We start from the raw sequence: 13,738 nt of genomic DNA on the forward strand, positions 1-13,738 counted from the left end.
AGCCAAGCTTGGAATTGGCTCTGTGCGGCATTTGAGGTGAATGACAGCGCGTACGAGTACGACGCGGATCCTAATTCGGACAAAGAGAGTACGACAACAGATTACAGAAGTGCTGTAACATCAACTAGACCAACATCGTTTCCTTTTGGCGTGTGAGGGTTTGCGGTCTTAGATGTCTCTGTGGCTAGGCATGATCTGCATCCCGAGCTTTGTGCCCTGCTCGTGCGAGGCCTGATACGCTGCCCTTTCCATGTGCACCGTCGGAACTAAAGGAACGTGGCAACTACAAGGCCCTGACGATGGCGAAAAAAGCGGCGATTATTCACCAGGTGGAAGTTGCTTGGGAGTTTTCGCCGAGTTAGGCGATGAGATCATCTGTCAGCTACTCGAACCAGCGCATGTGGACAGTGACTGCCTGACGACGCACCTCCCACACCACAGCCATCAAATGCGGATTTAGAGTAGGCCGTTGCAGTGCTATTGCCGACCATCAGGGGTGGCCAAACATTGGCTGAATTACAGGCCGACTTGGTCGTGCGTAAGCGTACATGTGTACAGACGCACACTAACAAGTTTTTTCCGGCTGCTGGGCCAATAAAAGTGCTTTTTTTCTGGTGAATCCTTTTTTTCGGACTCCTGATTATTCGGACTTTTCAGCGGTTCCCGCCGAGTCCGAATAAACGGTCGGTGACTGTAATGACGTCATGCGATGAACATCATGCACACTTACTAGAATTACCGCAAGATGGCACTACTTTACTGCATTCAACCACACAGAGTCATGGCAGTGGCAAGTTTGACACTTCTGCACGTATCAGGCATGTTGGGTGCGCAATATGCAGTAGTCGCGATGAATGTTGCCAAGCAGAGTTGGTGAAACAAAAAAAACATGCAATGCAATATATCAGACCTAAATATTACAGCCTGCCTGAAAATTTTTGATGGAGCTACAAAGCGAGACTTTAGAAGGACAAAGCCAACACTTGCCCCGTAACGACCGAAACTGAAATTGACATTGAGCCTTTCCAAAGCACTTGCGTGTAGTGATATACAGTAAACTCTCGATAATTCAAACTCTGATAATTGAAACTTTCTGTTAATTCAAACAGATTTTAATTTTTGTTTGGCTCGCTATGTTTTCAATGCATTTAACTCTTTCGTTACCGCACCTATAGAACATGGGTCAGCTTAACTTAAACTCCTCTTTTGCATAAAATTCGGTTAATTCATACTTTTTGCTTGTCTGTGCTGGTAAATATCTGCTGCCTTTGTTGATCCCAGCTGAACATCTACGTTGTTTTATCACTAACAGTCGCAAATAAAATCAATCGCCTGCCAACAAAATGGCCAAACTAGCCAAACCGCGCGCACGAACAATCGCGTGTCGATTGAGGAAGAAATCAAAACAAACAAGAAACCGAGATGGTCTGCTCTGGTCTATTGCACGCAGAACATTTAAGTCACTTTCACCGCGGTGCATGGTGTCATGTGGAGCAGTGTACTAAGATTGGGCCTTAATTGCACATCCGTGCATGCGCCGTGTGATAATGAAACGAGTACCGGCATACCCCCCCCCCCTCCTTCGCTTTACGAATATTCCAAGTTTTGAGGTACCCAGGTTGGCAGGTGAATGTTTCATTCAAGGCAAGTTGGTATGTTGCCCCGAGTCATATTTATGAGAACTTTTGATAGTTGAATTCCTAGGGTCCCGTTGAGATTGAATTAACGAGAGCCTACTGTACGTGTGACAGCTCTGCCACCGTAGCTTTGGCTTGCAGGAAGCTATTCCCGGGTACAGCAAGAGTGGGTAACCTGCCCCTTCGAAGAATCTTCCTCCGTCTTACCCTGATGAGAAGAGCAGCAAAGCTGGGAGAAGGCTAGTGTTATGTGTACTCGCACATGTGGCCGCACCCAGCAGGACAGAGCCGTTGCGTTTGGAACCACGCCGACAGGTGCTGCACGTGCCCACCATGCGCGCAGCCTTGGCACCACACAAACAGCCCGCGCACCACTTCATGGCTGCACAGAGGCAAAACGCACAAAACAGTTCAGAGGTTTCACAGAGACACTATGAACAAACTGTGTAAGACAGTGATATGATGTGTTATGACACTGATGTTACTTAATTAGTAGGGATGGGCAAATATTCGGGCATTTCGAATATTCGAACAAATGTTACAGTATTCGAATTCACTTAATACAAATTTAGATAATTCGAAATTTCGAAGTATTCGAAATGAACGAATATATGTACACATTTGACCGCACATTGTCATCATCATCATCATCATCAGCCTGTCTACGCCCACTGCAGGGCAAAGGCCTCTCCCATGTACCGCCAATCAACTCGGTCCTGTACTTTCTGCTGCCCTACAAACTTCTTAATCTCATCTACCCACCTAATTTTCTGTCCCCCCCCCTCACACGTTTGCCATCTCTTGGAATCCAGTCAGTTACCCTTAATGACCACCAGTTATCCTGCCGACGTGCTACGTGCCCGGCCCATATCCATTTCATGACCGCACATAACCCCCTGTAAAGGTGGTTTCACTGCAGCGCCTGGTTGCTATGCCGTGAAATAACCCATCCAGGGGGAATATGCACTGTCGCGAAGCCACACTTCAATGTTAAATGTACATATTTTTTAAAGTTTAAAAGCGTGTTATATGGGCCTATATGCGCCAAGTATAGTAATTTTTAAATTGTAATGTCCACTTATAACTTGCACCCTACTGCTATTCAGATCTTGATACTATTCAAGGCTGCTTCATTTCAAACCCAAAAAAGCCGGCAGATCCCACGCATTGTGGGAATCGATGTAATGCGAAGCAGCCAGCAAAGAGCTGCATACACCGTCTTGTATGTCACTGAGGAAAATGCGTGTCATGGTTTTCATGTTAACTCCTATTACTTATGTTCGTCACACAGTAACGTCGCGCAATACCAACTTCGGGGTCGATCAAGCTAGAGAAACGGCCACCAGTGCCCCACGAGCGTGGCACGCAAGTCATGCTGTGCATGACATGCGAGTCATGATTGTCATGTTAACTCGTGTTTTTATGTTCATCACACAGTCACGTCACAAGATACCAATTTTGGTGTATATAAATCTAGCGAAACCGCCGCCAGCGCCCCACGAGCGTGGCACGTAAGTCATGCTGTACATGACATGCGTGTCATGATTTTCATGTTAACTCGTGTTATTTGTGTTCTTTACACAGTCACGTCACGCAGTACCAATTTAGGGGTAGGTCAAGCTAGCGAAACTGCCGCCAGCGCCCCATGAGCGTGGCACGTAAGTCATGCTGTACATGACATGCGTGTCATGATTTTCATGTTAACTCGTGTTATTTATGTTCGTTACACAGTCACGTCACAAGATACCAATTTTGGTGTATATAAATCTAGCGAAACCGTCGCCAGCGCCCCATGAGCGTGGCACGTAAGTCATGCTGTACATGACATCCGTGTCATGATTGTCGTGTTAACTCGGGTTTTTATGTCCGTCACACAGTCACGTCGCGCAATACCAATTTCGGGGTAGATCAAGCTAGCGAAACTGCCGCCAGTGCTCCATGAGCGTGGCACGTAAGTCATGCTGTACATGACATGCGTGTCATGATTTTCATGTTAACTCGTGTTATTTATGTTCATTACACAGTCACGTCACAAGATACCAATTTTGGTGTATATCAAGCTAGCGAAACTGCCGCCAGCGCTCCATGAGCGTGGCACGTAAGTCATTCTGTACATGACATGCGTGTCATGATTTTCATGTTAACTCGAGTTTTTTTATGTTCGTCATACAGTCACGTCGCGCAATACCAATTTCGGGGTAGATCAAGCTAGCGAAACTGCCGCCAGCGCTCCATGAGCGTGGCACGTAAGTCATGCTGTACATGACATGCGTGTCATGATTTTCATGTTAACTCGTGTTTTTTATGTTCATTACACAGTCACGTCACAAGATACCAATTTTGGTGTATATCAAGCTAGCGAAACCGCCGCCAGCGCTCCATGAGCGTGGCACGTAAGTCATGCTGTACATGATATGCGTGTCATGATTTTCATGTTAACTCGAGTTTTTATGTTCGTCATACAGTCACGTCGCGCAATACCAATTTCGGGGTAGATTAAACTAGTGAAACTGCCGCCAGCGCGCCATGAGCGTGCCACGTAAGTCATGCTGTACATGACATGCGTGTCATGATTTTTATGTTATCTCGTGTTATTTATGTTCGTTACACGGTCACGTCGCAAGATACCAATTTTGGTGTATACAGTAAAATCTCGTTAATTCGACCCCCGTTAATTCGGAATTTCGGTTAATTCGGACGCGGCGTCTGGTCCCGGCCAAAATGTGCATTGTTCTATGGCTGAGAACTCTCATTAATTCGGACAGATTCGACCGCGCTTCGGTTAATTCGAACTCCCGACCGAGGTCGGGTCGAGACGGGGAAGCAGCAGCGGATACCGCCACGGCCGCGGTTCGGATATAATTCGGATTCGCAGCCGAAATCGACGGCGCATGATCATGGCCTCCGAGATTTAAAACGAGGTAACGAGATCGGATTATGGCCTCCGAGATTTAAAACGAGCTTTGCATCTCGGAGGCACATACACAATGAAAGGCAGTGCATCGCCACTGTCATCAGCAACAGGCAACATGGCGACGGTCCGTCCGCGTTATCAACGCTACAGTTACGGCATGGGTTACGGTCCCTAGAATATCGGACCGTACTAGCCACTGTATCAACGCGATCAGCCAGCCATGAGTGGTGGATGATAAGAATAGCATAGAATATGGCATAAGGCATCGTTCCGCGATAGCACCCCTGGTGTTCCGCAACGTGCGCGGTGAAGCGTTGTGCAGGCCTGGCGTTCCGGACTTTCCGCACTCCTTTCTACGTACGAGCCGTGCAACATTTTCAACACTGACGAGACAGCGCCTGACAAGACGATCGTGTTTAAGGGGGACCCGTGCGTCGGCGGGAAACAAAGAAAAGAGCGGGTGACGGTTCTTCTGGCTACGAGCATGACCGGCACAGAGTAGTTGCCGCTGCCGGTGATAGGAAAGGCTGCGAAGCCAAGATGTTTGAAGAACATTAAGCAGCTGCCTGTCGACTACCGCTTTAATAGAAAGGCTTGGATGACCTGGCTGCGTCAGCTAGACCGCCGCTTTGCGGCACAGTGTGCGCGGACCTTCAGGAACTTAGCAAAATTGTGATTTCCTTGCACGTTGCCTCCGCGAAGCAAACCGCGATCACCGACTTCTTTAAGAAATAAAAGTCTGGTGGTGGCGGAAACATTTTTCTAGTGTTTTGATCGTACTCGCGATAATTCGAACCCTCGGTTAATTCGGACATTCTCTCTGGTCCCGTGAAGTCCGAATTAACGGGGTTTTACTGTATAAAGCTAGCGAAACGGCCGCAAGCGCACCATGAGTGTGGCACGAAAGTCATGCTGTACTGCCGCCAGCGCGCCATGAGCATGCCACGTAAGTCATGCTATACATGACATGCGTGTCATGATTTTTATGTTATCTCGTGTTATTTATGTTCGTTACACGGTCACGTCGCAAGATACCAATTTTGGTGTATATAAAGCTAGCGAAACGGCCGCCAGCGCACCATGAGCGTGGCACGTAAGTCATGCTGTGCATGACATGCGTGTCATGATTTTCATCTTATCTCGAGTTATTTATGTTCGTCATACAGTCACGTCGCAAGATACCAATTTTGGTGTATATCAAACTAGCGAAACGGCCGCCAGCACACCATGAGCGTAGCATGTAAATCATGCTGTACATGACATGCGTGTCATGATTTTCATGTTATGACTTGTCATTTATGTTCGCCATACAGTCATGTTACACCATACCAATTTTGGTGCACATTCGATGAACCAAGCGACCAGGAGAGCACAAAGTCGTAGGTGGCTAGATAGATAGATAGATAGATAGATAGATAGATACGCTCAAAGTCGCAGAAGTTCGCTAAGAAATGCTTCGCATTTAAAAGTGACATTCACTCACACCTAGTTCCAATCCTTAAAAATATTGTGCAAGGGTCATGATAAAAATGCCCATTTTTCTTAATAACATGCGGTAAATACTATTAGAACAATTCGATTCGAAATTATTCGACCAAATCGCTATTCGCTTCGGATTCACTTCGAACCTCAAATTCACTATTCGGTAGAGCTGTGCGAATAGCAAAATTTTGGGTGCGAAGCGAATTCGAATAATAAAGATTGAGTGCGAATCGAATCGAATAATTTCGAATAATTTTCGAATATTTCTCAAACATTTTTCGAATAGTTCGAAGTGAAATTACAGAAAAAGTTGCAGAGAATCCATAAGTATGTTCTTGTGAGATAGCAACATGAAAGTGTTTCTTTTCGCGAGGTTGATGAAGCGCTGGTGGTGTCATATTTCATAGTTGTCTTTTTTATCAAGAATGAGGCAATGTAGAGGCCGAATTGTATTTATGTACATGATTTGGTGCAACCAAAGTGTTGCCGACAACACTTTACACGTGATAGGCAGAAATACCATTTCCTCAGCCTCTCCTTCTCTTTCAACTTCTGTGGAAGGCCAACTGATGTGGCGGACAAGGGTGTGCTCCCTTCAAGTCCGGAGTTCCAAATCTGCCTCGTAGACGTCGATATATAAGAACATCTGAAATTTTGGATGCTAAAAAGCTTCGGCGTCCGATTTTTCAGACTTCCTGCCCAAATTTCAGGTCCAAAACAGCATTAATTGAGCCCCCAACTCTGCCACATCTTTCATCTCCATGTTGGAACCAGCGTTTTTTTGAGTAGGTACATTTGCGACCATAGCAGCGCTTCAAAGGCAACTTTGCCGCAATACCGGGGTGTGATGAGGTGAAGCATATTGAAAATCTAGGGACCACTTCCAAACGGACGTTGACTGTCTCTTGGCCAAGTTCGACCGTAACGGACCTTGAAAGGCAGCTTTGCCGCAATACGGGAGTGTGAGTAGGTGAAGCATATTGAAAATCTAGGGACCACTTCCAATCAGACGTTGACTGTCTCTTGCCTAAGTTCGACCGTAACGGAGCTTGAAAGGCAGCTTTGCCGCAATACGGGGGTGTGATGAGGTGAAGCACATTGAAAATCTAGGGACCACTTCCAACCGGACTTTGTCTCTTGGCTAAGTTCGACCGTAACGGACCTTGAAAGCCAGCTTTGCCGCAATAGGAGAGTGTAATGAGGTGAAGCATATTGAAAATCTGAAGGGGTCACTTTCAACCGGACGTTGACTGCATTTGTCTTTGGGAAGTTCGAATAGTTCGAATAGTAAAATTTCAGTGCGAATCGAATCGAATAGCAAACACTATTCGAAAAATATTCGAAATTTCGAATATTCGCACACCCCTATCTGGTAGTTTAAAATTATACATGTAAGTAAAAGTACACCTGTAATAGAACAGGAGTATAGCTAATTAATAGGGATGGCCGAATAGTAGGGGTGTGCGAATATTCGAAATTTCGAATATTTTTCGAATAGTGTTTGCTATTCGATTCGATTCGCACTGGAATTTTACTATTCGAACTATTCGAACTTCCCAAAAACAAATACAGTCAACACCCGATTGAAAGTGATCCCTTGAAATTTTCAATATTCTTCACCTCATTACACTCGCGTATTGCGGCAAAGCTGCCTTTCAAGGTCCGTTACAGTCGAACTTTGCCAAGAACGTCCGATTGAAAGTGGGCCCTAGATTTTCAATATGCTTCACCTCATCACACCCGGGTATTGCGCCAAAGCTGCCTTTCAAGCTCTGTTACGGTCGAACTTTGCCAAGAGACAGTCAACGTCCGATCGAAAGTGGTCCCTAGAGTTTCAATATGCTTCACCTCATTACACCCCGATATTGCGGCAAAGCTGCCTTTCAAGCTCTGCTACGGTCGCAAATGTAATAACTCAAGAAAACGCTGGTTCCAACTTGGAGACGAAAGATGTGGCAGAGGTGGGGGCTCAATTAATGCTGTTTTAGACCTGAAATTTGGGCAGGAAGTCCTAAAAATAGGAAGCCGAAGCTTTTTAGCATCCAAAATTTCAGATGTTCTTATATATCGACATCTACGAGGCAGATTTGGAACTACGGACTTGAAGGGAGCACACCCTTGTCCGCCACATCAGTTGGGCTTCTACAGAAGTTGAAAGAGGAGGAGAGGCTGAGGAAATGGCATCTTTGTCTATCACGTGTAAAGTGTTGTCGGCAACACTTTGGTTGCACCAAATCATGTACATAAATACAATGTACATAAATACAACTATGAAACACCACCCCGCCAGTGCTTCATCAACCTAGCGAAAAGAAACACTTTCATGTTGCTATCTCATAAGAATATGCTAAGGAATCCTCTCTAACATTTCTTTCTGCAGTTTAGCTTCGAAGTATCCGAAAAATATTGTAGAAATATTCTAAAAATATTCGATTCGATTCGCACTCGCTCTTCAATATTCGAATTCGCTTCGCACCCAATATTTTGCTATTCGCACAGCTCTACCACCAGAAGCTTGAATAAATACTAGAGCTGTGCGAATAGCAAAATTTTCAGTGTGAAGCGAATTCAAATACTAAAATGTGAGTGTGAATCAAATCGAATATTTTTCGAACAGCTATAGAATATTTGTCGAATATTCTTTTTATACTTCAAAGCGAAATTACAGAAAAAAAGTTGCAGAGGATCCCTAAGCATATTCTTGTGAGAGAGCAACATGAAAGCATTTCTTTTGGTTAGGTTGGTGAAGCACAGGAGGGGTGGTGTTCCCAGATGTCTTATGAAGAATGAGGCAATGCAGAGGCCGAATCGTATTTATTTACATGATTTGGTGCAACCAATGAATATGGTGTCGACAACACTTTACATGCGGAAGGAAAAGACGCTATTTCCTCAACGTCTCCTGCTCCTTCAATTTCTGTGGAGGCCCAACAGACGTGGCTGACAAGGGTGCGCTCCCTTCGAGTCCGGAGTTCCTAATCTGCCCCACAGACGTCAATGTATAAAGATCATCTGAAATTTCGGACGCTAAACGATTTTCCAGACTTTCTGCCCAAATTGCAGGTCCAAAACGGCATTAATTAAGGCCCCCACTTCTGCCGCGTCTATGATCTCGTAGGTTCGAACCGGCGCTTTCGTGAGTGAATCTGTTTGCGGCCGCAGCAGAGTTCAAAAGGCAGCTTTGCCGCAATGCCACCGTGTAATGGGGTGAAGCATATTAAAAATCTGAAAGGGCCACTGCCTCATTGCCAAGAAAAGTTGTCCGCGAGTATAGTAATTTTCTTCTGATCGTGTGGCGTGTGCTAGATAAATAAAACAACATGTGTATGGACTGAACAGCTTACCAGATGGCGCAGGGAGCAGGTATGGCCTTGCAGCGGTCGCACAGCCAGCCCGAGCGGGCCAGGGGCTTTTGGCAGCCGCCACACACTGTGTGCACTATGGTCGACTGCTGGTTCAGCGTGGACACCGAGGCCAAGTTGCTCAGCGACAGCACCCGCGCTATCACATTCCACATCTGGAACCGGCTCAGCAGGTCTGGTTTGGTTGCAGCGTGGGAAGATGCAAAAGGAACACGAATGTAGCGGAACACACTTAAAGTAGAACAACAGGAACACAGTCGAAGCTTAGAACGACAGAACGTTGAACTTGTTGGTAGGAATTCATTGTGGAAGACATTCAGGTGTGCAAAAACAGATATGAGAGAATAGAACCAGATGACAACGACACAACACCCCCTTGTGTTATCTGATTTTGTTTTCTTTAGAGCTGTGCGAACAGCAAAATTTTGGGTGCGAAGCGAATTCGAACAATAAAAATTGAGTGCGAATCGAATCGAATAATTTCGAATAATTTTCGAATATTTCTCAAACATTTTTCAAATAATTCGAAGTGAAATTACAGAAAAAGTTGCAGAGAATCCCCAAGTATGTTCTTGTGAGATAGCAACATGAAAGTGTTTCTTTTCGCGAGGTTGATGAAGCGCTGGTGGGGTCATATTTCATAGTTGTCTTTGTTATCAAGAGTGAGGCAATGTAGAGGCCGAATTGTATTTATGTACATGATTTGGTGCAACTAAACTGTGGCCGACAACACTTCACACGTGATAGGCAGAGATGCCATTTCCTCAGCCTCTCCTCCTCTTTCAACTTCTGTGGAAGGCCAACTGATGTGGCAGACAAGGGTGTGCTCCCTTCAAGTCCGGAGTTTCAAATCTGCCTCGTAGACGTCGATATATAAGAACATCTGAAATTTTGGATGCTAAAAAGCTTCGGCGTCCGATTTTTCAGACTTCCTGCCCAAATTTGAGGTCCAAAACAGCATTAATTGAGCCCCCAACTCTGCCACATCTTTCATCTCCATATTGGAACCAGCGTTTTCTTGAGTTAATACATTTGCGACCGTAACGGAGCTTGAAAGGCAGCTTTGCCGCAATACGGGGGTGTGATGAGGTGAAGCATATTGAAAATCTAGGGACCACTTCCAACCGGACTTGGTCTCTTGGCTAAGTTCGACCGTAACGGAGCTTGAAAGGCAGCTTTGCCGCAATACGGGGGTGTGATGAGGTGAAGCATATTGAAAATCTAGGGACCACTTCCAACCGGACTTGGTCTCTTGGCTAAGTTCGACCGTAACGGAGCTTGAAAGGCAGCTTTGCCGCAATACGAGAATGTAATGAGGTGAAGCATATTAAAAATCTGAAGGGGTCACTTTCAACCGGACGTTGACTGCATTTGTCTTTGGGAAGTTCGAATAGTTCGAATAGTAAAATTTCAGTGCGAATCGAATCGAATAGCAAACACTATTCGAAAAATATTCGAAATTTCGAATATTCGCACACCCCTAGTTTTCTTGTGTCTGTGTATGCAAGCTTTTTAGGGCAAAAGCCTAGATGCCTCATCAAACGTGAAAATTGACCGTCGGCTTCGGCGTCCCGAGTTGGCGACATCAACACAAGTGATGCGAAAAATCACCATCACGTGATGATGTTATCATGACGTTACAGAGCACCAAAACTTGTGACGTCATCATGACGTCACTATGATGTCACATGATGACATCGTCGTCTTGCACTGCTTCTGTGATCGGCCCACCGATCACGGAGGCAGTGCAAAACCAGATGAGGTGCAGAAAGCTTGCAGTGCCTCCAATCCTGGGGGCAGTATGAAACCACGTTAGGACCAGAAAGCTTTCGGAGGTGGGCGGGGGAGGAACAATACATTGAAGAAAAAGAAACAGATGGGTTTTGCCTTCGCAACGTCTTAGGCAAATGCATAAGGGACCCTGTGAATTTTCTTTCTTCCACGGCAAAACACAAATGCTTCGAAAGGAGCATGTGCATTGCAGTTCGACCTCTGCAATGATAGCATAAGTACCACTACATCAGGAATGTTTCGCAAGCATCCACAATATCAAAAACACAAGCAAGACTCTAGGATGGCCCCGTGTCATATCTTGTTTTCACACAGTGTTTGCCGAATAACCACATAAAAATTCTGAAACAAATTTCTCTGAATAAAGTTAGCCGGTGTAGGAGTGACACATGGTCTCTACACGAAATGACAGATCCATACCATCCAGCCAGTGCCACAGTGATGAAGACGCGAAACATCATTTGCAGTGTGTTACAGAGCAAACTAAGCACATTCAGATCAATGTTCAATGATTCCATCCCAGTTCCTTGCAATATGTACTCGTGTGTGAAAGGAAATAAGGAAGCACTCCTTTCACACTCTTCAGCACATCACACGAGTGAAGCATTGTGGTGTAAAAAAAAATCTTTCACATTTTAGTTATCCATCCTTGCAGGTTTTGTAACATGTCACTCTACTATGTGTAGTTATAGTTACAACTTGACTATAATACAATACATTCTAAGCTATAGCTTGCTAGCATTATACGTAAAGCATGCAGAAAATTCACACGTAGAAAAGTCTGCGTCAAAAGCTGGGTTCATCTCGCAGTTGCTTTCCTGTCAATGAGGGACAAATTTAGGATTGCTGGATCATAGATGGAATGTCAAAATTACGGCAGTATATATGACATTGTGCTTCTTTTTGCAGAGGTGAGGGGGGGGTAATCCTTGTGTGGTTTGTGGCATTCAGATGACAGCAGTGTTGCTTGAAAGGTACCATTGTGTCATGCCAAGAGGACTACGCTGCAAAAGACCCTCCAGTAAGTAAAGTGAAATCCTCCTGAATGAAATCTCAACGAGTAAGGACAGTAACATCCTCTCAGGCTTCTTTTCAAGTGAAACCAAAATTAGCAAGAAAATGAGTTACCTGAAATAAGATTTAAGAACCTCACATATACTGAAATTTTTTAGCACCATGTGCTAAAAAACCAAATGAGAGTGAGTCACAATATGTGTTAGCAGTTTCAATGGCACAAAGAAAACACGAGAAAAAACTAAAGAAAAGTAAATGCAGAGTGCAAAAAAAAAAAAGGTCGCACTACACACACGCTATAAAGGTTCCAAAACAGATTCACTGCCTACCTATGTAAGCAAGAAACCAGGACTCCAATGTTGATTCATCTATGCAGCCTTTGAGCTTGTCTCCCAGAACAATTGTGGCTGATACAGCCATTTGAACATCACCCTGCAGTACAAAAGCAAGCATGGATTCAGCATACTTTGCTGGAAAGAAGTCCTTTTATGCTAACAGTACATAAACATACATAAACGTAGATTCGTACATCCCTACTTACTGCACGTACATCAAACTACCATTCAACTCCAAATTCAACATACTGCATGCTGCACAGAGCTCCTGAAAGTGTGCCTCTCCTGACGCTTCATCGGCTTGAATGATGTGGCAGCAAACACGTGGAAACAAAAACATTCAAGCCAACAAAGAGAAACTGTCTGAGCAAATTCCATTGAACAGTATACTCTGTGTACTTAAAACACAGCCCATGTAACAGTTTATATATTTAAAGCTCAGAGCCATGCTAGATGGAAGCTAGAGATCCACGACATTTGTGGCTCTTATAGGACAAAGAAATCCTTAAGATAGAAAGCCCACTTTCACAAACAGGATATTTGCAGAACACTCTCTCCCCATCCTGTTCTTTTCTTTTATTTATTTTTTTCTCTGCAAGTGTTCCTTTTACTAACAAGGTCGATAACTTAAGAAAGTAGAAGGGAGACAAGATGGACAAAAACACAAGACAAATTGTTGTCTTATGTTCATCTTTTGTCTTTTGTGTACATTCCCAAGATGGGCTTCTGTCAAAACCTTGACTTCATTCCCAAGTTACGAATAATACGAATGAACCAACTCAATCACAGTGCTTGCCAAGTTACACTGAATCCTCGTTGACTCAAATTTTGATATATTGAAAGATCGGTTAAGTCCATGTATTTTTCATCCATTAGTTTTCGCACTGGACTCTAAGCACCTTAAAATCTCAACAGTGGACACACCCCAAGCAAGTCACTCCTTGAAGGTGTGCAGCTGCAGCATCAACAAACAAGGGAAAATGAAATTGTGCGTAGAAACCCGTGCTCATCTGGGCCGAACTCGAACAGCGAGAGATCACATGCAAAGAGCGTGAGTGATGCTGCCAATCTAAATGCGACCAGTTCCTGCTTTTAATTTGTCTCTTTTCCCTTCTTTCTGTTCATCACCACTTAAGCTTGCTCGTTCTGCTGCTCTAAGTCATGCCATTGTGGTCTAAGAGCAGCTGCGGTGAGCTGGGATTC

General features: G+C 44.7%; 1 protein-coding gene across 1 annotated transcript in view; it reads right to left on the reverse strand.

The window, feature by feature from the left end:
• The window catches only part of LOC119386948 (GATOR complex protein WDR24-like), a 78,093-nt gene that overhangs the window by 10,498 nt on the left and 53,857 nt on the right, over window positions 1-13,738 (reverse strand). The window contains exons 12-14 of the mRNA XM_049413314.1: window positions 12,530-12,632; window positions 9,378-9,570; window positions 1,845-2,019 (exon numbers count right to left, since the gene is read on the reverse strand). Of these exons, the coding sequence (XP_049269271.1) occupies window positions 1,884-2,019; window positions 9,378-9,570; window positions 12,530-12,632 (432 nt within the window). The 3' untranslated portion in view covers window positions 1,845-1,883. The remainder of the gene's footprint in view (window positions 1-1,844; window positions 2,020-9,377; window positions 9,571-12,529; window positions 12,633-13,738) is intronic.

Source organism: Rhipicephalus sanguineus, chromosome 3, assembly GCF_013339695.2.
Source record: "Rhipicephalus sanguineus isolate Rsan-2018 chromosome 3, BIME_Rsan_1.4, whole genome shotgun sequence".
Taxonomy (NCBI): Eukaryota; Metazoa; Arthropoda; class Arachnida; order Ixodida; family Ixodidae; genus Rhipicephalus; species Rhipicephalus sanguineus.